Here is a 26843-nt window from a genome sequence, read left to right as displayed (position 1 = left end):
GTGCAAAGTCGCCAGCCTCACTTTCTCCTCCAGTATAGATCAGGACACCTGGAGATGTCACCTGTGGAGTGCTTAGCTCTTGGTCAGACACTGAAGCCAGCAAAGTCACCCACTGCATCCTGGGTCATCTCCAGTCATCCTGACTTCTGTCTTGCCACTGGACTTCGATGATTAGATGAGGGAGTGAGGCTGATGACTTTGTGCAATTCTGCTTCACTTAAATCGAATTCACGATCACCCATGATGTCTTTGGTCCTCTTCCAAAAAAAAGAAAAAGATCACTACCTAACTGAATGAATGAATAGGAGACTGGAAACCAGGATACCTGGCACAGGTATGTCATTAACTAGTGTGAGCTCGAGGAAGTAATTTTCTCTGGGCCTCGGTCTCTCCATCTTGCAAAATGATCCAGTGGGTTTAGGAAATCCTACAGAACCGACTTCTCAGGAGTCCATGAATAGAGTCCGAAGAGTCTTCTGAGAGGAGGGGCCTTGAACTGCGGGATGAGTTCGGTGCCTTCTGGACGGCAGACACACATATAACACAGGAGCCCAGCACCCTACCCCCTGCAAATACACTCCCATGTGACTTCCTGGTTTCCCTCCCTCTACCTTCTCCCAAGCCTAGCGCGAGAAAAACCTACCAAGTTGGGAGCAGTCCCATCGAGGCGGCAGCGCGCAGGCGCGCGGCACGTAGCGGGCCGCCAGTCGGTTCTTTCCCATGCTCCTTTCCTTCCCCCCACCCCCTCCCACCTCCTTCCCGGCCGGGGCCGGATGGTTTCCCGGCTTGCCCCGCGCAGGCGTTGACGTCCGCACAGCTTCGTCCCCGCTGCCGCTGCCGCCATTGGTGTCGGCGCTTCCTCCGTCCATCCCCATCTTGAGTTTCGGGTCTTTACCTCCTCAGCCTTTCCTTTTCCTTGTCCTTAACTGCTGTTTTGCCCCAGCTTCGGGAGCCTGCTGCCGCGAGGGAGAAGCTGCCCTGGCGGAGGGTGGGTGGGAGGGTGGGACAGGGTGGGGGGTCGGTGGGCAGGCGGGCGGTGAGGAGCGGGAAGTGACAGGGCCCCCCACCCCACCCCGGCCGGAGACCGAGCCTCGGTGCCACCCTTGTAGCCCCGGCGGGCGCAGGCCCTCAGCGCCGCGCCGTCCTTAGCCGCCCCGCGTGGGACCCGGCCCGACCCGACCCGACCCTCGGCGCCCCCGCCTCCGGGACCCGGGGCCAGCCCGTCCCCTCCCTTCTTCCCCTCCCCTCCCCCTCCCCCTCCCACCCCCAGGGCCTGGTTCATGAATTATGTCGGCCACCAGCGTCGACCCTCAGGTAAGTCAGGGGTATTGGGGAGAGGCTGGAGTTACCTTCGGGGTCCCCGCCCCCGGAGTGCGTATTAGGGGAGGGGGGAGGGAGAACTCCTCTGGGCTGTTCCCCCTCCTTTCCGCTGCTCATTCATCACCCCCACCCCCCACCCCCCTTTCTCTGTCTGGGCTGCTTTTCGGAGATCTTCCTTCCATTCCTTTTCTCCCCGCCTTCGTTAATTCCCAGTCTTCTCCAGTTATGGTGAAGCTTTTTTTTGGGGGGGGGGGAGGAGGAAAAAACTATGTCTCTGTCCTGGAAGGTTAGAGAAATTTCCCCACGCGACATGTAAACTAAACCTAGGTTTGGATTGATAATTGCGATGAGGAGTGAATACAGGTTACTTTCCATTGTTAAGAAAAAATGAAACAAAAACATTCTTTTAAACAAGACATTTATGACTTTGGTGTTTTTCTTTTAAACTTATTTTACTGGACTTAAATGAATCCCTCCACGAGTAACTTTCTTTCCTCCTTTCTTGGACTTTTTCTGTATTTGGTCTCCTCGGCTATGGCTTTACAGAGAACAAAAGGACAAGATAATAAAGGTAAGGAAAGTTCTGGGAATTTGCATTTGATTGTATAATAGTATATGATGAAGCTCTTTCTTTGAAAATGATTCATGTTTGCAGTAAAGACCATATGGAAACCACCTAGTGAGCTACCAAAGTTGTTTTTTTTTCTTTAGATTTTTAAGAAATGCTTTGGGTTACATGCAGGATAATATTATTAACTTGTCGAAGAAGATACATTTTCAAACAAACAGTCCCGTGAAAGAAAGGTATTGTGATATACTGGAAAGCACAGGCCTGAAAGTCACAAGCCTTTTCATCACAGCTTTTTCCACTGTGTGACCTTGGGCAAGTCATTAGACCTCATTTACCTCATTAGTAAAGAGTAGAACTTGGATTCACGCTAAGGTTTAAATTTCTTTGATTCAGTGCTTTTCCCTATATTCTTTTTTAATGATAGAATAGTGAAGGAGTTGTCATACTGAATCATCACAGAATTGAATGATTTTAAATGAATAACCTAGTTCTAAGATAACTTTCTGTAGAATTGTTATCTCAAGTCTCTGCACTGATTTAATATGTGCTTTTCTGGGAAGGAAGTTTAATTCTTTTTTGTGGTCTCACACTTTAAAAATCTTTTAGAATAGTTGAAATATTGTTTTTTAAAAATTATAAAACAAATAATCAGAAATCTTCATATTTTTCCAGAAGACTCTTTTTACTTTGTCAAAATCCTAAATGGGGTTGGAACTCAGTTTATGCGACTTCCAGAATTTTTTGTCATGTAATTGTAGTTATTTGTCTCAGCTAGATGTGTATTACAAATTCTTTATGTTTTCCTGAAATAAATTTTTTGTTGTGTCCCTAGTTTAGGATGGAATTTGAGTCCCATTTACCGCAAATTGAGCTTAGCTTTTATTTATTAGGAGGTAGTTTCTGTGGCAGGTGTGTGCATTTATTAAGTAAATACTATGTACCTGTCTTGAGGTAGGGGTAGAGTAGTCTGGGAAAGGCTTTGTGATTTTTGGGTGGAGGCTTGAAAGAAACCAAGGATTCTAAGAAGTGGAAATGCCGAAGAACATTCCAGGGATAGGGGACAGTTAGTGGAAAGGCTCAGAGATGAGAAATGGAGCTTAGTGTGTGAGGAACTGCAAGTAGACCAATATAGCTGGACCACATTCTTGATCATTTATATACTTTCTATATATTTCTAGATTTTCCAAAATTTATAAAAATACAGTAAGGTTATTGAAAGTTCTGTACGGTTATGTACAGTACTAATTAATGGTTATTTCCATTTTTACATACTGGAAACCATAGAATTTTTCATAAAAATAAATGGGAAAAGGAACTTAACATTTTTTAGCTTGCATTGTTTTATACAGGGAGGTGATTGTTGATGAACTTTTAAGGTGTAATATTTTGCAATTTCTTATTCTAGTACAAAATGGTTCATTACATCAGAAGGATACTGTGCATGACAATGACTTTGAACCCTACCTTACTGGACAGTCAAATCAGGTTAGTATATTAATGTGTTTAAAAATTTGTTTGGATTGAAAATTTTTTTGCTTTCTGTTTTGGGGCTATTTTTTTAAAATCCCCAAAGAATAAATAAAACAATGTAGTTTGAAGTGAAAGAAGTCCTGAGAAAACTTTAAATCAGAGGCCTGACTAGACTTTTGACTCTTAAAAATATGATTCTGTATGAAACATGGATCACAAATACAGTGAAGATGAAGGTCTTTATTTCAATAAATAGCATGCAATAGTGGATTAGAGCGCTGGATTTGGAGTCAGGAAGACCCTGGTTCAAGTTTTACCTCTGACGATTACCTGAAAGGCCTTAGATAAATCACTTAACTTCTCTGGGTTGGGTCTCCTCATCAGTAAAGTGGAGGTGGGGGTGGGAAGGAATGAACTAGTTTGGCTTCTAAGATCTGTTCCATCTCTAAGGTCTTATGGTTCTTTCTGGTAGAACTGCCTCCTATGGAGTAGAATAGATAAAGGAGTCTGCCAGTGATTTTGAAAATTGTTGTTTAATATGGTGTCTTTAGCCAGTCTTTGGCCATTGTAGCAAGCATACCTTCAAAAGCTTCCAGAGCACTAGGTTTGAATTAGATGACTTGGACTTAAATCTTGCCCTCTGCTCCTTCATCCAGTTTAACTTTGGGCAAGTCACTTAATATCTCTGGCCCTTGTTTTTTCCATCTGTAAAATGCAAGATTTAGACTAAATTATCTCTGAGGTTCTTTGCAACCCTAAAAAGCTTTGGTCCTGTGACTTATATTTAGAATTATGAAAAAGCCTTGTTTTCTTAGTTTTAAACTTGGAACATAGCTTACTTTAGACGAATGCTCCTCCTCCCACCCCACATACTTTGACCTTCCACAGAGCACCCACTTCTGATGACTTTTTTTTCCTGGCTCTCTTAATACTGGCTCCTTGCCAGGTGTTAAGTCAGGGACTAAGCTATTAATAGCCCCAGTAGGCTGACAAGTCCCATAGAGATGAGTACAGGCCATCCAGAATTCTTCTGCTGCTTCTTGGTTAGTCTAACTCCTCCAGAGCCAACCAGACTCAGAATAATCTAGCCTACTGCCTCTCGAGTTAGCAAAGCCTTGCCCTGGGCTTGAGAAGCAGAGATGACCTCAGTTCAAGTCAGGATCATAGATCATAGATTTGGAACTGGAAGAGGAGCCTCAGAAGTAATTTAGTTCCACTCCCTCACTTTATGATGAGGAAACTGAAGCCCAGGGAAGTTGTGATTTTCGCAAGGTCACATAATAGTAAGTGGTAGACCTGGGTTCTGTCCACTCTGTAGATCCAACATTCTTTCCTCTTCACTATCTTCCCTCAGGTCAATGACAAAAGGCTCAATTTTCTTTAGCTTCAGGTTCATTTTGGAGACTTTGCAATGAAACTTTCTTTGTCCATCATAATTATATTTTACTTTAACTTAATTTTGGATTTCTCTATTATACCACTATGTTTGGCTTTGTCTTGGACACTCAACTTATCCTTAACTATTTTGCATATATCTAATGATTCCAATTACTTTATAAGTTCATTGAGGGCAAAGATGGTTTTGTTTCATGTGTGCATTCTGAACACGTAGCACAGTACTTTGCACATAGTAAGTGCTTCACATATGTTTGGACAGTTAAATTTTTATGTGTATGCTGAATTTTAGCAAAAAAAAGTTTTTTAAAACTAACTGAATATCCTGGCCACAATTCTGTATTGTTCTCAAGGTAATGTAGAAAAAGTATGTACCATTGGCCATTACCACAACAATTTTGGTTAATTTATATGAAGTTTTAAAATTCTTAGTGAGATAGAGTAAAACTAATAATCGATAATAAAATATTATCCAAATACCCAACTGATGTGGAAGTCATTTAGAAATGTTATTGGCTGCATGGAGGATGCTAGATTCTTGATGCTTGTAGAACTATAGAATATTACAGTGACAATTCATATTTCTATAGTACTTTCAGGTTTACCAAGCCATCTCCTTACTACAGCTCTTTGAGGTAGGCAGTGTTCTTTTTATTGATCTTGATTTTATAGATTGAGCAATAGGGTCAAAGAGGTGAAGGGACTTGCCCATGGTTACATAGCTAGTAAGTATTATATTTAGCATTCAAAACCAGGGTTCTTTCCACTACAAATGAGATGGTGGAGCTAATGCTTATTTGCAATCCTTATACATAAATGTAAGCTATTCCTGTTATCATTATACACCAGTATAAGAACTGGCTGAGATCTCAGGTCATCTGGCTTAACCCATCTACCAGTACCCCATCCTCCGATTTTTTTTTAGAGGATTCAGGAAATTGTGGCTGAGAGGTTAATTTCCTTGCCCAAAACTAGAGTTGGAACCAGAAACCTTTTATCTTTAAAAAAAATTTGATTTTTATATATAAATCATTCATGGTTTCATTTCTATTTAAAATGTCCTTAAATTATTGTTATAATTGTGAACTATTTGAGATACTGCCCTTTTGTTTTTGGATTCTAACTTTCCTTGAGTAGGTCATTACAGAGTTTTCTTATTTCAGACAATCCTGAATTTTCAAGCTTATTTTCAAGATGTAATATGCTAATCCATTTTTTCAGTAGTGATTGTCTGATCATTGTAGTGAGACCTGTTTGGTTGATATATAGCAGACAATAATCTTGCCAACCAAGATATTTCTAGATGCCTTGATTGTATTCTAGGTATCTAGATATTGTTGGTAATATTCAGACTAGATATACTAATGTTTACTACAAAACCTGAACAATTTAGACAAAATAACAAAGAATGCCTTTGTAAATTTTATAGAACATTATGCACTTTTAGACACGAGTCTCTTTTTGCAAATTTCTCATTTTGTTGGAAGTTAAATTGAATTGGAATGGAATGAAATAAGGCATTCATCATTTATAAAATGGTCTTCTATGAACTTAAAATCTTTAGTTTTAAAGGTTCTGCCCTATCTGGTTTCTTACTGTCTTGTATAGTGCAATAAACTATAGTAATATTAAGATCTTGGCTATCCTGAACTTCACAGAATTGTAGTAGTCAATTTTTCTGTATGTCTGAGGGCTTACTCACCCCTTTAAAGATCCAGACATTAAAAAGTTTTGAAAAGTCTTTTTATTTAATACAATGTTTGTCAAATACCTGCTATGTGTGAGCAATATAAGGGAGACAGTTTAGTATAAGGGATAGAGAGTTGATCTTAGAATGAAAAAGACATGGGTTCAAGTGTTGTCTCTGGCTATGTCATCTTGGGCAAATCAATTGACCTCCCATTATGCCAGGAAACTTTTTAAACAATAAATTGCAATATGGGTACCAGTCTGGATTGGTGGAGGAAATTTTTCACCTGGAGCTCCCTATACCAGTGAAAGCATAGATCCAGTTTAAAAAAAAAATGAATACGATACTATGCTGGTGTAAACTGTATTATTCTGTCTTCTGGGGTTTTACTTAACACAAGCATTTTAATTTATCTATCTATTTTTTGCTTTTTGGAGGGCGATTGGGGTTAAGTGACTTGCCCAAAGTCACTTGGCTAGTTTTTGTGTTAAGTGTCTGAGGCTGGATTTGAATTCAGGTTCTCCTGACTCCAGGGCTAGTGTTCTATTCACTGTGCCACCTAGCTGCTCCACAAGCATTTTCTTAATGCTGGGATGGAGGTGGAGTATCATTATGAATGTGTTAGTTAACCGTACTGTTCATAATTTCACTCGATCAGTAAACACTTATTAAGTGCCTACTAGGTGCCAAACACTGTATTAAGCTTTGGAGATACAAAAAGAGGAAAAAGACAGCCCCTGCCTTCGGGGGGCTCACCATCTAATGGGGGAAACAACATGTAAACAAATATATACAAGACAAATAGGAAATAATTAACAGATGAGACACTAGAATTAAGGGGGTTGGGAAAAGACTTCCTTTAGAAGATGGGGTTTAGTTGGGACTTAAAGGAGCCCAGAGAAGTCAGGAGATGGAGTTTAGGAAGGAGAGTGTTCCAGACATGGGGGGGGAACAGTCAGTGAAATTGCCTGGAGCAAACAGATGTAGAATAGCGAAGAGGGCAGTGTTTTTGGATCAGAGTGGTGGGCAGTAAGGAGTAAGAAAACTGGAAAGATAAGAGGGGTTTATGTTATAAAGGGCTTTGAATTCCAAACAGCATTCTGTATGTGCTTCTGGAGACAAAAGGAAGCCACTGGAATTTATTGAATGGTGGGGATGACATGGTCAGAATTGCACTTTAGGAAATCACTTTGGTGGCAGAATGGAAGGATGAATTGGAGTAGGAAGGGACTTGAGACAGACTAATCTACCAGCAGGCTTCTGCAGTAGTCTAGCCATGAGGTAATAAGGACTTGCACTGGAGTGTTATTGGTGTCAGAGCAGAGAAGGAAGGGGGCTTATGCATATATTGTGAAGGTGAGTTCGACAGGCCTTAGCAACAGCTCAGATATGGGGGTGCAAGGTAGTAAAGAATCCAGTATGACTTCTCAGTTGTAAGTCTGAAGGACTAGGAGGATGGTGTCACCCTCTCTAGTAATAAGGAAATTGGGGGGTGGAATGAGGGCTTAGGAGGAAAAATAATAAGTTTTGCTTTGGACATGAGTAGTTTAAGATGTCTGTTAGACATCCAGTTAGAGGTGTCTGAAAGACAGTTGGAGATATGAGATTGGAGGTTAATAGATGGGCTGGGGCAGGTAAATACAGTGATACCTATAAGTGTTTTGTTTTTTTTTAAGAATGTATTTTTTTGCTTTTTTGGAGGAGGGAAGGCAGGGCAATTGGAGTTAGGTGACTTGCCCAAGGTCACAAGGCTAGTAAGTCTGTCAGGTGTCTGAGGCTGGATTTGAACTCAAGTCTTCCTGATTCCAGGGCCAGTGCTCTATTCACTGTGCCATCTAGCCACCCCACCTATAAGTTTTTGAATAGTGTAGGGCTGAGTGGCCTAAGACTCTTTCACCCCAATTTGTGTCTTGCTTTTCCATTTTTCTTGTCCCTTGCTTTCTGTCAGTTATCACTTCTTGCAATCAAGTGTGCTTCTGTTAGCTCTTAGTATGTAGGGAAGAGGAAATAGATTCTGCCTGTAGTGAGGGGTTCTCATATGTAGAATAAGTTACAGAGCATGAACTTTGTAACATTTATTTTAGCTGTGTTGAAGCCTGTTTTTACTTTAGTGGTTCTTATTTATGTTCTAAATAAGGTACTAGGATCATAGGATTTAGAGCTGGAAGGAACTTTTGGGATCATATAGTACAAATGTCTCTTAATTCCTCCACTCCCATATGACAGATGATGATGTTGAGGTCCAGAGAGGGGAAATAATTCACTCAAGGTCACATAGGTAGTAAGTAACCGAACTGGGAACTCTAAATATTTTCCACATCTAATGAATGTGTTCTTTAAGTACATCACACTTTCACTCCTGTTTTCCTGCTCATTATCTTTATAACCCTGGGCAAATCACAACCACTCCATTTCCTCATCTGTAAAATGAAAATAATAATTAGTTACCTATTTTACAGAGTTTATGAAAAAAGATCTTTGTCGACCTTATGGCACTATATAAATATGAGCGATAAAGGTTTAGGTCTTATTCAAAATTTCACCATCTAATGTTGAAAATTCTTGCAAGAAGCAACATGGTTTTAGGTATTCTGAATTGGGGATGGCAGATAGATGGTCATTAATGATAAGTGATTAATATTGAGTTTGTTTTGTAATGTTATAAAAATACAATTTTATCATTCTGCAAGCAGTGTTGAGAGAATAGTTAACTTCAGCCTACCAATAGATGTCTGGTGAAATGATTTGGTTTAGATTACTTTCTGAAATTGTACAGGTGTACATTGCCAAATTTTAAAAACTTAACTGCAAGAAAGACTCTTAAACTTTGCCATATTTAATGATTTGGTCTATTCTGAATTCTCAGAATTTGACAGTTTTTCTGGTTCCAGAACTGGGTTTCAGTAGTTTTTAGAATTCAAATACTCGGAAGGATTGTGATCAGGATAGAGACTAGACTTGTGTTTTTATTTGTATGGTAAACTCCCAGGTGAGGAAATGCTTTCTACCAAGGCAGGGTGACACCTTCTCTTCATCTTTTGGTCTTGAAGAATTTCCTGAAACATTGAGAGATACAGTGATTTGCCCAGGGGCACATAGCCAGTATAACTCAGAGGTACGACTTATACCTAGATGTTGCTAGCTTTGAGGTTAGCTCTCTGTTCACTGTGACATGCTGCCTTTTATCATATAGACACAGAAGGGAATAGAACCAAATTTTGTTTTCTTTGAAAAGGTCCCATTAGTTAAATTAATTCCCATTAATTAAATTAAAAATAGTTGTGTCTGACTCTTTGTGACCCCATTTGGGGTTTTCTTGGCAAAGATACTGGAGTGGTTTGCCATTTCCTTCTCCAGCTCATTTTACAGATGAGGCAAATAGGGTTAAGTGACTTGCCCAAGGTCATACAACTAGTAAGTGTCTAAGGCCAAATTTGAACTCAGGAAGATGTTTTCCTGACTCCAGGCCTGGCTATCTATCCATTTCACCACCTAACTGCCCACATTACTTTTTAGCTTAGTCATTTAGAACAGGCTCTCTCAATTTTTTCTCCCCTAGAAGTTCAAATCCATTGAACTTTTGAAGAAAATCAACAGATGAAACAACCATGCAGGTGACTAGTGGACCATATGTTTTTAGGATCATGGCTCATGGAACTGAAAAGGACTTCATAGGTTTTATCTAATTTCCCCTCTCCCCCATTTAACATGTGAAGAAACTGAGGCTTAGAGAGATTTAATGATAGGCAGTAATATGTAGAATGGTTGAAAAATATGAAAAGGTATTGTATGCGTAATAATTGAGGAAGAAGAAAATTCGTGTGTTTATTAGAAGTCTTTTATCTTTATTTTAATTTTTCACAACTTGACAAGATCACCTCTTCAAGAATGACTTTCAGAATTAGGTGTAAAGCAGTCAGTTGAGCAGTGACTGAGGAGGAAAAATAATTTTGTAAAAGTTCAGTAGTATAGACTGTTTGAAAATCATAGGTTTTGGTTGTGTATGGGATGTTAATGGTCAGTTAGTACTAGACTAGACAACCACTTCATTTTACAGATACTTCTGAGACCCAAAGAAAGGAAGTGATTTGCCTAAGGTCACAGAGTTAGTGATCTGAATCCAGGCCCCTCTGACTGTAAATCAAGAGTTGTTTCCACAACATACTGCATACTGTGTGTGGTCCATGAGTTACTCAGCTGGACTAGACTGATTAGGAACTAGCATTGTCAAATATACATATAGTGCTTTTACTTGTGAGTTTTTCAGTTTCTGTTATGTAATCAGAATAAATTTGGCCCATTCTAAACTTTTGTTTCAGAAAAACGTCCTGTAATTAGACAACATTTTCAGGTTTCAGAATTGATTTATCTGTGATAACATTAAGTAGGTTTTTATAATTAAAACAGCTAGAAGACTCATGATTCAGCTTTGAGACTTAACTCTCTAATGCCTCTCGCAGTACCATATGTTTGTAAATACTTTAGTTATATTATTGATAGGGATAAGTTGAAAACTGTTATTCTGACTTTATTTTTACCCGTTTTTTTAATGCTGTTAGAAGGTATCCTTGATCTTAAGAGGAAGTTTCCCAACAATGGTTTTTATATATTGCTAAAAGTACAGTTCTTGATACTTTTAAGTGAAGATTGTTTTAGGGTTTTTATTTAGCTTCTCAGAACAAAGACAAATTGATGTGCTTCTTTATCAAAGTGAATTCTTAATTATATTTTCTCTATCCCTAGTAGAATATCTTAAAATACGATCGCTTATTGGTAGGTCTAGGGAATTAACATTTGGGCCATCTGTCTGGGAGAACACAAATATTTTAGAGATTTAAACAGCTTTTAATCTCTCAAGTCATTTTTTCTCTAGATTTCTTATAGTGAATCTTTAAAATTGAAATTGCCTTAAAGTATGTAATAAAGGTGCATATTAACTTTGCCAGGTTACTTAGAACCAAACACGCTGATAGAATGATCAGTAAGTTTCTGTTATTCTTGTTGGTAGACAAGTTTTCAAAGACAGTAAGCATATTGTGTCATAAAACATACTGAGAAATGGTATATGTCAGAAACTGCTGTCTCTGCATGTTATTGATCTTTTTAATTCTGAAGAATAAATAAAGAATTCAAGGGAGAAAAATCCTTATGAATAATTATTAAAAATTACTAATCAAGTAAAGGAATTTTAATGATATACTTGCCATACATGGTATCTACCCACAGGGATTCCTTCTTAAGTTTTTGTGAGTTTAAGATACTCTTTCACCTTGGAGTTCCTGGCCTATATGAATTATTTTATAGGGAGCAAAGCCTCTTCTTATATTTGGTGATTTTGCTCTGTCTTTTAAAGAAATTATTAAAGTAATCAAATTTATCAGATGCTTTCCAGTATGCCTTTAACAGTGTTTTGCTTAAATAATTCTCTTCCTTTTCTCTGAGTCCCTCCTCTATGTCACTGTAATGTCTGAGTCATTTTATTGTTCATGAAACTTAAGTATTTACATAATTTTGGGTCTTGCTTCTCAGAAAAAAGGATATAGGAAATAAAAGATTTCAGTTCTATGACCTTTTTATATGATTAAATTTCTAGTGAGTATGGAAACACCCTTTCCTGCTTCTAGTTCTGGAGCCAATATATACCAATTTTAACTTTTGAATATTTGTTTTTGTAAGCCATCCTTTTTAGAGTAACAAAAGTAAATTGACTAAGGATGATAACCAGTGATTACTTAAATTTTCATTGTCTATTAGTGAGTTTATAAACTTCTGCAAAGAAACTCCTTTTTTTAGCACCTGATTTACAAAGCCAAGATAAGGCTTTGCAGTTTGGAGGAAACTGTTAATATTTTCTATTTTAAAGAGGAAATTACTGTCTTTATGCAGATTTCAAGGGATTTTTTTTTTTGGAGATCTTGATTCATCCCAGAGACTGGGATTATAATATTTTGTTATCTAAGGCTATTAGTTGTTTGAGGTAATGCTTAGGCCAAAAGAATTGGTAGTTTTGGTTTTAACTCTTAGTAATCTAATATGCTCCTCAAGAATTGTTTTTGTTATTGCTTCTGGGAACAGAAATATACATTTTATGAAACATCACAAAAGTATGATAAAAAGTTTTATTTTGTTTTCCTATCTTTAATAATTAACCCATGTAAATGTTTTCCTTACTCTTCAAAAAGTCTAAGGTCATTTGTGTGGGTATTCTTTCTACTTCTTCTATGTAAGTTGTTCCAAAAGTCTTAGTGTAGTTTTAAGCTTTAATAACTTAAAACTTTTTCGGTACACTCTGTATATAGTCTTCATGAGTAACTGTGACCAAGTGAATCACCCTGGTGGGATATCTCCTTATGCCAGCTTCTCTAGATTTAGCCAGACCAATTCTTGATGATAATTCTTTACTGCTCCTATACTTGTTATCTTTTCAAGTTGCTGAGACTTACCATAGCTTGGGCATCAGTGCCATAGCCTTTGAGAATTCAGAGTTGCCAGTCATGTCATAATGAGGCATTCATATGTAGTACTCCTAAGGAACTCCACTACTGTTAAAACTGAATTAAATTTACAGTCTAATGCATTGAGGAAGTACAGAGCTAATTTATTTGTTACATGAAAAAATAAAATTAAGGAGTTTTTAGTTTGGAACAGAATTTTTTGAGCCAGAAGAGATCTTATAGATAATCTTGTCTGTGCTTTCTGTATGTTCATATGCATGCTGAATGTGTATAGACAAGAGGGAACAAAAATCATAAACTAAAGTAGGGGAAAGGAGGCTCTACAGATAACCTGTGTGAGCACAGAGTGAGAATGAGTTTGATTTTGTAAGCATGTGCATGAATGAAAGGGAATGCTACAAGATTGGTTCCTGGGGTGTGTTTTGTGTATTATTTTTGTGGTAGACCTACACAAGACTGGAAATCAATGAGTAAATTTTATGTTTATGTAAATGTGAGGAGAAGTAATATGTAGGGCTGGAGGGAGAGAGGAGAAAGAGAGACAGACAGACAAATAGCATCTTGGAGGGCTGGTCCAAGGACTGATAAGAGCCTCTTGTGGAAAAGTTGTTGGATTTGAAATTAGAAGACCTGGTCAAGTTATTTGACTTCTGGGCCTCATTTTCCTCATCTGAAAAATGAACATATTTAAATAGATGATGTCTGAGGCTCCCTTCCATTTTTAGACCTATCATTGTTTCTTGTTAGCAATACTTTTAAGTAAACTGCATCTCAGCTTTCTTGAATATTGTAAATAGCTATACAAAAAGTAAAGAAGGAAAATACCATGTAAATGAAATCTTATCTATTTCTTCCCTCCATTAAGAAGCATTCAATATATAGGAGTTAGAGAGAAATAGAAGACACAGTTCCTGTGCACTAGGGAATTACATTCTAGTACAGATTCATTAAAAGATAACTCATATAAACTGCATCTTTATAAAGGAACTTAAATATGTTAGGGAAATTTGCTACATAAACTTTCTGAGAAATCTTTGTGAAGGAGGATTCATAAATAATAATCACCTTCAGTTAATTTGTATTTGATTTACTTAAAATAGGAGCATGCCTGTATTCTCCCTAGTTTGTTCTTTGTATAGGAAAAATATATGCAAGAGAAATATGAGATAAATTGGGGGTGACACATTAGTAGTTTTGGGGATCAGGAAGAGGTTTGGGTAGAATATGTCAACTTAGTAGTTTTGAAAGAAACAAGGGATTCTAAGAGATGGGACAATATGAGAGAATGCGTTCCAGATGTGACAGGTATCCAGTGCAAAAGAGACAGGAGATGGAATATCTTGTGCAAAGAATAGCAAGAAGGCATATTTGACTGGTAATAGGAATACTGTATAAAATAAGGTTGGAAAGGTAGTTCAGGGCTAGGCTGTGAGGGATTTTAAACTTTAAGCAAAGTTATATTTGGTCCTAGTTACAATGTGGAGGCATTAGAGTTTACTGGGTTAGGAAAATGATGTGGTCAGACTTGAATCTCAGGAAATTCACCTTGAGTGCTGTGTGGAGAATGGATTATAGTGGGGAAAGACTAAAGGCAGGGAGACTGATTAGTACAACAGGTGATGAAGACCCATACTAAGATGGTGAATGTGTGAGCAGAGAGAAGGGGATAGTTAACATCTACTTAATCAAGCAGCTTGTGTGTGCCTGTGTCTGTGTCCTCTTTTGGCCTACCTTTATTATGTTGATCTGTTGGTTACCAACCCTATTTAGGAGTGTCGCTGAGATTAAGTAATTCTTGATCTGTGGACTTTGCTTGAGCAAGGATATGTTCTGAGTTTAAATTTATTAAAGATGAAATTTAACAATTTTTTGCAATGTGATAAAGGCAGACAGATTCTTGTTGGAAGAAGCTTTTTACTGAATGATAAATGATACCATTGACTTCAGGTCCAACCTAACAATGATCAGTGGGGTTTTTCTCAGATTCTAAAAGATGGGCACATACACTTAATATAGTATGTAAGGTAGGGAGATGGAAGGAATAATACACTTCACACAAAGAGTTTATGTTTAAACCCCTAACATCAGAGATGGAAGGTAGTGGTTTAAGTGTGTGTGTGTGTGTGTAAATTTCAACCTTATCAACTTAGTGGTTATGGTAAAAGTAACCTTGGTCCATTGTGCTATTTTATATGTGTTTGAACATATACTTGGATTTGATTAGCAGTTCAGTCAAGATTTAAATATTATGTCAGAAGCAGCCATTACTTCTGCAGAATTTTAATTGTGTCACTGTTTTCTCTTTGCTTCTAATCCGTTCAGTCTTTGCTATTGCTACAGACTAGGCCCTTAACTCTTCCAGGCTTGTCACAGTTTATTACAGTCATCAAGTTTTTAAAATAGCTTCCAGTTAGGAATATAGGAGTTAGAATTAAAAGGAATGTAAGAGATCATCTATTCCATATATTTGGGGGGGAGGGAGTACAGGAGAACCTTTAGGCATATAGCAAAATGACTTACCAATGGTCTCAGTAATACTAAAGTAGAATAATGGTATTCAAACCCAGATACTGTGCTTATTCTATTTTACCATCCTCTCTCTCCATATATTTCAGAGTGGATATTCAGCATTACAGTTGCATCTGAGAGTAGATTATATTGACATTTTACATCTTAATTATGGAGTAACTTTGATATTTGGAAGAGAACTTTATCTTGAAGGAAAAGGCCATAATAGAAATCTAAGGAGATGGTTTTAGTAGAAAGAGGGAGACTTTGATCATCTTGGGTTGTCTGAGGGGACTGTGGAGGGCCTTATAATGAAAGAATAAGTCTACTCTTGGGCTCTTGTTAAGTAAGATTCCAGACTGCTTGTTGGGTAATGAATGGTTAGGAATGAAAAAGTGAGTAAAAGAGATGGCCTTGAGAAGCAGCAGAATTAAAAAAAAATTATTTGATGCCTTTTGTTTTTACATTTATATTCATTTGGATATGCACACTACTCCCCTTCCATCCCACCCCACCGTTAACATTATAACAAAGATTCTTTTTAAATTCAGAAAACCTAGTCATTGACTTTATTCCGCCTCCATAATCCCTTACTTCTTTTTTTTTTTTTATATTTTTAAGCAATCGGGGTTAAGTAACTTGCTCTAGGTTACACGGCCAGTTATTTCTGGGTGTGGTGCTGAGTGTCTGAGCCCGGGATTCGATCTCCAGGTCGTCCCAACACTGGAGCCGGTACTCTTACTCGCTGAGCCACCTGGCCGCTCCTAAGCAATTGGGGTTAAGTAACTTGCTCAAGGTTACACGGCCAGATGTTTCTGGGTGGGTGCTAAGTGTCTGAGCCCGGGATTCGATCTCACTGGAGCCGGTGCTCTTACTTGCTGTGCTACCTGGCCGCCCCAATCCCTTACTTCTTAAGTAAAGAAAATTGGTATATTATATTCATTCGTGACAAATTGAAAAAGAAAGGAAATACATTTTTCATAGAATTTCTGAATTCTGCATGAGATGGAGGTTTTCACCTTATGACCACAAACTACCACTAATATGATTGCTTAGGGCCACTACCTATACCAGAATGGTTTTGGTAGGCAGCTGGGTGGTGCATTGAATAGAGTGCTGGGACTGGAGTCAGGAAGATCTGAGTTTAAAAGTGACCTACTAACTCAGTGATTCTGGGCAAGTCACTTTACTTCTGTTTGCCTCGGTTTTCTCATCTGTAAAATGGGAATCATAATAGCATCTACCTCCCAGGGTTGTTGTGAGCACCAAATGAGATAATAATCATAAAACATTTAGCACAGTGCCCGGCACATAGTGCTGTATAAATATTAGCTATTAATAGTGGTTGGAATGGGAAGAAGGGATGTGGTTATAGCATCAAATTTTACAGTGCCTGAGAAAGACATGTTCCAGATAGCTCCTTAAAATTTCTCAAGCTCAACAGTTATAGAAGGCTGATTTACTTAGGGAGATGAGAGCTAATAAAATGAGTGTGATCAATATTATAGGTCTCTCTTGGAGCAGCTGGATATCTGTTGTCTTCTCTCTTCCTTGGATTTGGAGGGTAAGAGGGAGAGGTGATAACAGAATGAGGTATTCTAGTAGTCTGCTGACCACAGAAACTTGGCCTTGTGGTCTGGCATAACAGAAATTTACCTTCTATTCTAAAAAACAATAAAAATTTCATCCAAAGAGCTATAATATGCACAGTTTACTTAATGCTGTGATCATATAGCTACTAAGTTTCAGAACTAGTTCTCAAAACAAAATAATCCAAAGCCAGTATTCTGTCCGTTATATTGTGTTGCCTTCCAATCCACTATTCTTCATCTGATAGTGTTATTAAGTGACACAAAAGGTATAATTGTCTTCCTTGTTGATTTTAGCTTAGAAAAATGCCCTCAAAATAGCCTAATTTCCATTATAAATTATAAGAAATTCGTCATGAATGTACGTGACTCCTTTTTTGAGCTATTTGCTCGCTCTCTTAAGTGTGTCCTACCTGTGGAATAATGAGTTCTATAAATTTCACTGTTAAAGAGTACAGAAAGATAGTTCCAGCCCTGATTCCATCTTGGAAAGTTAAGGGTAGAAAGATTTTAGCCCCAGAGATGATGAAGTGTGTTAAGTCAATCATGATGTAATCAGATGAACTTAATAAAATATTTAATTTTAGAGTAATTTTAGTATAATTGTCACTTTTTATTTAAATTCAGATAGTCATAAATGAAATTGCTTTGTACTTTGAGACTGATCTGAAATGTTTGAATTCTCAATCTGCCTTTAAAACCTTATGTCATTCTTAAGCCTTTAGCTTTTAATATGCCATTGATAGCTATTTTGATAATAAATTAGTAACCTTACCCAGCTTGAAGCTCTAATTTATCTGTGGTTTAAACAAAATATAGCACTCTAAAAAGGAAAATTAATCACATAATTTTAATAAATTCTTTATATTTTTATAAATACAGACCTAACTCTAAAAATAATTTTGATTTTCTTTAACAGAATAATAGCTATCCCTCAATGACTGATCCCTACCTTTCCAGTTACTATCCACCATCAATTGGATTTCCTTACTCACTCAGTGAAGCACCATGGTCTACTGGTGGTGATCCACCTATTCCATATCTCACCACCTATGGACAGCTTAGTAATGGCGACCATCATTTCATGCATGATGCTGTTTTTGGACAACCTGGGGGTCTGGGAAACAATATCTATCAACACAGGTTTAATTTTTTCCCAGAAAACCCTGCATTTTCAGCATGGGGAACAAGTGGATCCCAAGGACAACAGACTCAAAGTTCAGCTTATGGAAGCAGTTATAGTTATCCACCCAGTTCTTTGGGTGGTACTATTGTTGATGGACAGACAGGATTTCATAATGACACTTTAAATAAAGCACCTGGAATGAATAGCATTGAGCAGGGAATGGTTGGACTTAAGATTGGTGGAGATGTGACAACATCTGCAGTTAAGACAGTAGGATCTGTTAACAGTGCTGTAATGACTGGTGCTCTTTCTGGTAATGGTGGATCAAGTGTAAACTTACCAGTTTCAAAACCAACATCTTGGGCTGCCATTGCCAGCAAACCTGCAAAACCACAACCTAAAATGAAAACAAAAAGTGGACCTATAATTGGAGGTGCTTTACCTCCACCACCTATAAAACATAATATGGACATTGGTACTTGGGATAATAAGGGGCCTGTGAGCAAGGCTCCTGCTCCCCAACAGATTCCATCACCTCAGTCTCTCCCACAGCCACAACAACAGATTGTTCAGCCTATTCCAACTCAGCTTCCTCCTTTGGCCCAGACACAATATCAGAACCCTCAGCAACCACCCCCAAACCGCTGGGTAGCCCCTCGAAACCGAAATGCAGCTTTTGGACAAAGTGGAGGAACCAGTAGCGATAGCAACTCTACTGGAAATGCCCAAACTAATTCTGTTCCAAGTGGAGAATCACACCCTGTCCTTGAAAAACTGAAAGCTGCCCATAGTTATAATCCTAAAGAATTTGAATGGAACCTTAAAAATGGACGTGTGTTCATAATAAAGAGCTATTCTGAGGATGATATTCATCGTTCCATTAAATACTCCATTTGGTGTAGCACAGAACATGGAAACAAACGTTTGGACAGTGCTTTCCGCTCTATGAACAGTAAGGGTCCTGTCTATTTGCTCTTCAGTGTCAATGGTAGTGGACATTTTTGTGGAGTAGCAGAGATGAAGTCACCTGTGGACTATGGCACTAGTGCTGGTGTCTGGTCTCAGGACAAATGGAAGGGGAAATTTGATGTCAAGTGGATCTTTGTCAAGGATGTGCCCAACAACCAACTTCGACACATCAGGCTGGAGAATAATGACAACAAACCAGTTACAAACTCCCGTGACACACAGGAGGTACCCTTAGAAAAAGCTAAACAAGTGCTTAAAATTATTTCCACTTACAAGCACACAACCTCCATCTTTGATGATTTTTCTCATTATGAAAAGCGCCAAGAAGAAGAAGAAGTAGTGCGCAAGGTAAATTTGTATTTGATTTCTTAGTTTTCAGAAAAGATAAATATGCCATCTAAAGAGGGGAGTAGGATAGAAATGGAAATTATTATGTAATCGTTGGTATGAGTAATTAAAATTTGAGCACTATAATCATAAAAATCACCAGGTTGGCCAAAGGTTGAATTTTCTTTTTTTTGCCACAGCAACTCATACCATCTAAGTTACAGAGCAGTTGTGATCTGCATCAGTGGGAGGCATATCCACACTGATGAAATTACAGATCCTTGAATTATTAAAGTACAGGTCATGAAAATAGAAAAGTCAAGGAAATGTTAGGTATTGTAATGGCAAACTTAGGGAGACCTGATGGTTTTCTTTGGTTTAATAATCATAGAAATTCAGTAGTTAACCTCAGAGGCTCTTCTAGTACAATAGTACAAATAGGAAAAAAAAAGTGTAAGGTAGCATCAATTCTGCCTTACACTCTTTAAGTTTTGTGGAGAACTTCCACCTTCTATGGATTTGCTATTTTTACAAGACAGAAATTTATAAACTAAGAATAATTTCCTGTTTGGATTTTTAGCCGTCTTATTCAGTATTTAGAAACATGATAATGTGCTTTGGTTTTTAAGTGTTTTGATAATTATTTGAGGTTTTCTTGGGGTTGAGAATAAGTAGGGGGGAATATGGTGCTTTTCTTTATCCATGTCATAGCAGATGAAGATTTAAGATAGAGAATTTGAATTTGACTATTTCCTATCTAATGCCATAGACTGACTCATGAGTAACAGGCCACTCTCATTTCTCCATTCCTAGGCTAATCACATTTATTTCAACTATTTCATTTTTTTCTTGTAAAATTTTGGAATGGAATATAAATTTGAATGGGAATTTGACTTTATGTGGCCTTTTTCTAGTGTTCTAATTTGAACAGTAGTTATTTTAACATTTCTCTACTCCATTCATCAATTAAGAACTTTCATTTGTTCATCTACCTTTTAGTCTAATTCATTTCCATTGTTATAAGGGAAACATGGGATTAAATGACTAAAATGATTGTGCTATGCAAAATAGCTTTAATATGTTTGAATAATTTTTAGGATAAGACTGCATGGATGATCAAAGCTGGGGTCCATGAGCAAGCAAAGTGACATCCTGGTGATGTAGTATAGTCATTCATGTGTGATTGTCTCCAATCTTCAGGCTTAATTTTTCAGGTATGGGCAGTCTACTAAGGGAAGTCCTGTAGATCAAGCTATTCCTGACATCGAGGATAACACATTCTTAAATTTTTATTTTAAGAAAATATTTATATACAAGTTAAATAAAATTGACAGTTTGCTTTTTTTGACATCTGAGTTTTTGAGCACAGTGTGTTTGTGTAACTAGTAAGGAAATGATGTAAAAGGGACAACTTTTAAGGTAAAACTACTTGTAGTTTTATTTAATAGTAACTTTATATCAGTATTCCATTTGAAGTAAGGGGTAGCTTGAAGGGATTGAATTTAAATGGCCTCTGTAGTCCCTTTCAATTCTTAATTGGTCACAGTTGTAACATAAAAAAGATGGTTGGTATTGTTCCTAAGTGATGCTCAGATCAGGAAACTTTTGACTATTGATATATCTATTTTATTATAATTTTTTAATTTTAGAAAAGGAGCTCATACTTTTATGAAAGAAAATGGGAGTTGGGAGAGACCTATCTTTTTAAAATAGTTAAATTCTGTGGTTTCATCACAGTGTGTGTGACCCTTGGCTAATTCATTTAATAGCTATATCTTAGTTTACTTCTCTGAAATGGCTCTGCTAATAATCTACCTTTTCTAACCTAGATATTTGAAGTCTAAATGAAATTGTATAAAATTTTTTAACTCTTCTAGCTTTTCAGAACTCACACACGTCACACACAAACATGTCAGATATACATGTATATGTGTATATATGCAGTATGCTTAGCATGAAAATAGTAATCATGCTTTAACTCATAATTATGTAGTCTTTTAAAGGTTACAAAACCTTTTCACTGAGTCTCAGATAAGTTTAGTGACTTGCCCATGGGTTATACATCTATTTTTGCTAAACCTGGAAAATTTATTAGGTCAGACTTTATTATTTATTTTAATAATCTGTCTCCTTCCTTAGTGCAGAAGTTGGCAGTACCTCTTTCTTCTGGTTGCTTCCCTTGAAGTGTGTCAGAAAATGCAAACCAATTTTGGCATTTTCTAATTAAGCACAATCATTAAGGCAAATCTAATCATGCTCTCTACCCCTACCTTATCTGTTCCACTTCTTGTTAATATTTTCAGAAAGCTTAAAGTTTTTCATCTCAGATACATTGAACAGTATACCACATGATATAAATATCTTTTGAACTTCTTAAAATGCATGTTTGAAGTTAAGAGACTGAATGTATATTTTAGGTAACAGGATAATAGCATTTTAAAAAATTAAGAACTGAGAGTTTGATATATTTTCATATTGGATTTAAATTTGGTTTTCTAAAATTTTATTTCTGTGGATTTCCAGTAAATAGTACATTCTTAAATGTGGAGTAAACAAATGAAATAATTAGGAAAGGGAAAATTAATTCTTATCCTGGTTGTAAAATTTTGGTATAATTTTTATTTAGTTTTACTCAGTAAATTTAAATGGTATTTGAAGCTACCCTTTGCACTTGGGCTTCTGTTTTATTTTAAAATTAAAATTTTTGCTTTTTAATACATATAAGATAAATTTCAAAAATTTCATTTTTAAGCTATCAACTTTTATAGACTTGTAATAATGTTTGATGGACACAGTTCATAAAGCATGATATAGTGAAAATAATTTTAAAGATTCTCTAAAATTTCATAAAAGCATTCAGCCCTAATGCTATAAATTGAAGAAATTCAACTTTGGAATTACCTCTAATTTCATAGTAAAGCCACCAGGTTCCAGATTTGACAAAAGTTTACTTAACTGTGAACAAACAATTGTATTGTCTTGGGTTATCTTCAGTCATATTGTACTTAAGATTACTGAAAACTTGAGTATTCAATTTAAGTATAAAATTGAACCAAAAAATTCCCCATCCACATTTCAAAATCTAGTACCAATCATAGATTCTACTGACATGAACCAGTCTAGAACATTTTGGATCATCGCCTTATTAATAAGAAGGCTGTAATCTCAGGATAACAGCATTTTGACTGAAAAACTGGATAAGGGCAAGAGAAAGTAAATTAAGAAGAGTAAGCAGTTGCTGAAATGTTCATTCTTGAGCATTCAGCTAGTAAGGTTGAATCAATCTTTTTTTGTTACCATTTTACTTATATAGAGGAGATGATACTTAACTGCTTAGTGGATAATGATTTTTTGATGATTATTTGTACCAGATGAACAAGAGATATATTGTCAGAAAAATTGAATGAGGCATTACATAGCAAAAAAGAAAAGTTACACATTGTAAATATGAAGATTATTAATAATGGTAGGGGAGAAAGAGGAACAGTTTCCTTTGAGAGGAGCCATCTATCTCATAGGAGGAAATGACTTCATTTCTTAGAGGAATATAGTACATGTTGTAGAGTTAAATAAAACATAATTATTTTGCTTTCATGGTCTTAGATTTGGTTAATTTTTCTTATTTTTTTAAGAGGTGAAGTTAGAGGAAATTAAAATCTTCCTAGATATGTGAGCTGTTATTTATCCTAGCGTAAAACTCCAGATAAGGCAGAATAAAGAACATTTTCAGTAAAATGCTATTTCTATGTATTGTATTTCACATGTATAATGTAAGCAACTGAAATTAACTAAAGACTCTAGTGTGTTTAAATTATACTTTAACAAGCCTAGGATTTTGTTTTGTTTTGTTTGTGTATTTAGGGGTAGGAAGTAAAGGTTCAGGATTTTATACTGTTAGTATAGTGCTTTTCTATACATCATGATTAGCAGTTTCATTCTTGGAAATGGAAGTGTACGAGAGCTATTTTTTCTGAGTAGTCATAAATCAAATAATTTATTTTAAAAATTGGATTATTCTTCAGTGCTTAAATTCTGTACCGAATATGCCAGGAAAAAATGGAAATTGTTTCTAGATAGTGCCAGAACTAGTTGGTTATACTTTGGCAATAAAATGAAGTTGTTTGAAAGGGAATATAAATTCTCTTTGTAATGGAAATAAACTGAATAAAGTGTGAGTGAATAGAATACATAAAGGAATAATTGAATGGAAGCAATGGCATTTTCTCTACAGTGTTAACAGCTCTTATGGGTAGAAATAATCTTTTTTTTTCTTTATTTTTTGGTTTTTGGAGGGGGGAAGGTAGGGCAATTGGGGTTAAGTGACTTGCCCAAGGTCACACAGCTAGGTTTGTTGTTGGTTGTGTGTGTGTGTGTGTTGTTTCTGAGGTCGGATTTGAACTCAGGTCCTCCTGACTCCAGGACCAGCACTCTATATTCACTGGGCCACCTAGCCAGCACCCCAAGGGTACAAATAATCTTAGTATTTTCCCCATGCAAAATGTCATTCATATTTAATCAGATAATTCAGGTTAAAAAAACTTGATCACTTAAGCAAATAACCCTGTTAACCAGAAATATTAATTATTTCTGCTTTCAGAAAAAGCTTTGATGTGTCCAAACTTGATTTTTTAAAGAGGAAGTATTTTAGTTTAACTAAAAAGCTAACCTGATTTGACAAGGTATCACTAATTTTGTCTTGGGGCTTTAAATGCAATTTATAGTTTGACACATTGGGAATCTGTATTTTAGGCATGCAGTGGGTAAAAACTCCAGTAATATGGTAGGTAAATTTTGTTATGGTGGGTGAGTTTTATATTTTACCTTTTTAATAGACCTATGGAGTATATAATACTGTTTTAATATATTTAACCTTCGCTTATTTTCTTTTTTATAGGAACGGCAGAATCGAAACAAACAATAAGAATAAAGAAAAACTAGAACTGTTCACAAACTCAACTATGAAAAAACAAACTAAAAAATGCTGGTGCTGTATCTAGGCATCAGGACTGACTAAAGCTTTCAGCTCCAATACATCTTCTCATGCAGGGGAAATTAAGTTGTTGCATCTTTTAATTACTTTGTAGGTTTTTTTTCCCCCACAGGTGGATCTGCATTAATTTGTATTTTTTTTATGTATAGTGCTCTAGAACCCATTAATAAAGTTGTATTTTTTTTAAGTCAGCTATTAATCAGATTGACCTAATAAACAATAAGACAAACATCCTTAAAAACAAAAAAGAACAGGCCTAATGCTTCCCAAAGATTTTTTTTTTTAAGTTTTGGCACAAATTATGTTCCTTTTCTTATATTCGCAGTAATTTTATATATTCATAAATATGCACCTTCGTATATTCCCCCCTTTTACAGATTTATGGCAAACATAAGAAACCATGCATTGTTTTGTCATGTAAAACATTGTATTAAAATATTTTCTCTTAAAAATACTGAAATCAAAAGGTAAATCAGATCACTTTGTGCAAATGTTATGCCATTTATTTTGTCTGTGATTATACAAAAAAGCCAGGATTGTCAGTTTGATTTTCTACTAAATGGGGAAAAATTAAATTTTAAGTTTTCACATGCTGTGGAAAATTGTTTAGATTTCTTTAACACAAACAAAAGAATCCCTTTCAAGTTCTGTTAACCAGAGCTTTTTGAGTTCATTTGTTATTCCCATATCCTGCAGAGAATATTACTTTTCACAGCCATAATTGCTTTATTGTTTATATAGCTTAATAATAATGATGTGATGCTATCAACATGCAGGGTTTTTGAAAATGTGTTTTAAACCTGGTTCAGCTTTCAGGTGTTCTTAGTTTATTGCAGACATTTTTAATTTTTCCCCTTATTCTTTACTCGAGATTCCTAATGCCATTTTAAGTTTTTATACCAATAATGCTGAGCTTTAATGTAGGACCTAATAGGATGGAAAGGATGATGGATTATGCCTCACATGTTTAAATTTGACAGTGTATATGTCTAATTTTTTTCTGTTGGATGAGTAAAAGGAAAAGTTTTAAAAACTCAATTTGCTGTCATGTTTTTGTGGAATGAGGGAACCAATGAAGAACTCAACACCAAATGGAATTGGAATTAAGCATGAAAATGGTGCTCATGCCTGTTGATCTAGCCCACTGAATCTGCACGTGTTTATTGTAGAGGATCTTTACTATATTAGAACGCAAATAACTTCTGAAAACTATTTACTCCAAAAGATCCTCTGATTTAAAGTTTAAACTGTATCATTTAGACTTGTGTTTAGTAGGTATAACTCTTGTCTCTAAACTATTACTGCCTGTATGGAGTAATGGACATCAGACTAACTTTTTTCCTCTAGGAGAATACAAGCCTTAATAAACAATACCTATTTAGCAAGTTTGATGTCATTTCATTTTTTCCCCTTGAATGGGGAAGTATCTTAAAATTCAAATCCCAGAGCTAATTAGTGGTATCCTTATTTCAAGAAATATTCCTTTGTGTTTCTGTGGTTTTTTGCCCTTCTTTGATAGGTTTTTCCTGGGTAATCATCTTAAGCACATATCTTTTTTTTCTTTTTGGAGGGCAGTTTGGGGTTAAGCGACCTGTCCAAAGTCACATGGCTAGTAAGTGTTAAGTGTCTGAGGTTGGATTTGAACTCAGGTCCTCCTGACTTCAGGGCCAGCACTCTATTCACTGTGCCACCCAGCCACTCCTTAAGCATATATTTTAACTGCTTGGTAGAGAATTATAAAGCATAAGGACTTCAGAGAAATTAGTGCATTTTCTTATGCTTATTCTGTATATTTAAACTTAAAAGAAAATCATAATAAAATGGTCCACAGAATTAATTATTTTTACTATGAATCCAAGTAATAAACCAACTTTTATTAAGTACTTATCTTTGAGGGGAGGGATTGTTTTTGCCTTTCCATGTATCCCCAGTGCTTAGCACCTAGTGTCTGGCATCTAGTAAATCTACTTTAATCTTCTCAAGGAAGGCTATTGGAGTTTGAGTAGAGGATGACAGCCATATTTGCATTTTAGGAATATCACTTTAGTGGCTGTATAGAGCAGAGGGTCCCAAACTTATTTGGTCTACTGCCTCCTTTAAATAAAAAAAAAGATTGCTCAGTGCCTACCTACCCCTCCCCCCCCCCCCCGAAATCTACTTTCTTTAGTCCTTTAATGTTTTTGTTTTTTGAAATTTGTGTCATTTCAAAAAAATACAAAATTTTTTTTAAAAATGATGTGTCTTTAATTTATTGTAGATTTGGTTTTTTTCTTGCATTGAAATTTTGGTGACACAATATTGCATCATAACTATGTAGTATTGTAAAGAAGTCATCATACACACATATTCCTGCCAAGGCATGCTACACTTACTGACAATGCATGCGACACACTCCTCTGCCAACATTTGCTTGTTTAGACCTGTGATCAGACT

At 36.4% G+C, this 26843-nt stretch overlaps 1 protein-coding gene across 4 annotated transcripts; it reads left to right on the top strand.

Moving 5' to 3' along the window:
* Positions 1-1226: 1226 nt before the first annotated feature.
* On the top strand, positions 1227-25795 carry YTHDF1 (YTH N6-methyladenosine RNA binding protein F1). 4 transcript variants are annotated; one of them, XM_069072584.1, is made up of 6 exons: positions 1227-1314; positions 1867-1891; positions 3297-3376; positions 5347-5391; positions 17918-19449; positions 19621-19720. In XM_069072584.1, the coding sequence occupies exons 1-6, from the start codon at positions 1288-1290 to the stop codon at positions 19703-19705; spliced, it is 1794 nt and encodes a 597-aa protein (XP_068928685.1). In that variant the 5' UTR covers positions 1227-1287; the 3' UTR covers positions 19706-19720. The 4 variants fall into 4 exon arrangements, with proteins under 4 accessions (XP_068928685.1, XP_068928686.1, XP_068928683.1 ...); XM_069072582.1 differs by lacking the exon at positions 19621-19720 and adding an exon at positions 24315-25795 and having other exon boundaries at positions 1228-1314; positions 17918-19441; XM_069072585.1 differs by lacking the exon at positions 5347-5391.
* The last annotated feature ends 1048 nt before the right edge of the window (positions 25796-26843 follow it).

This window comes from Petaurus breviceps, unplaced genomic scaffold (assembly GCF_028583685.1).
Source record: "Petaurus breviceps papuanus isolate PSGF00001 unplaced genomic scaffold, PetGlider_PUasm1.0 90847, whole genome shotgun sequence".
Lineage (NCBI taxonomy): Eukaryota > Metazoa > Chordata > Mammalia > Diprotodontia > Petauridae > Petaurus > Petaurus breviceps.
Note: the sequence above shows the minus strand (reverse complement) of the source record. Positions and strands in the feature narration are given on the sequence as shown.

Coding starts and splice junctions, on each gene's coding strand:
- YTHDF1 (XM_069072584.1), top strand. CDS start 1,288: ATGTCGGCCACCAGCGTCGACCCTCAG. Junction 3,377..5,346: donor TTACTGGACAGTCAAATCAG/GTTAGTATATTA, acceptor ATATTTCTATAG/TACTTTCAGGTTTACCAAGC. Junction 5,392..17,917: donor CCTTACTACAGCTCTTTGAG/GTAGGCAGTGTT, acceptor TTTCTTTAACAG/AATAATAGCTATCCCTCAAT.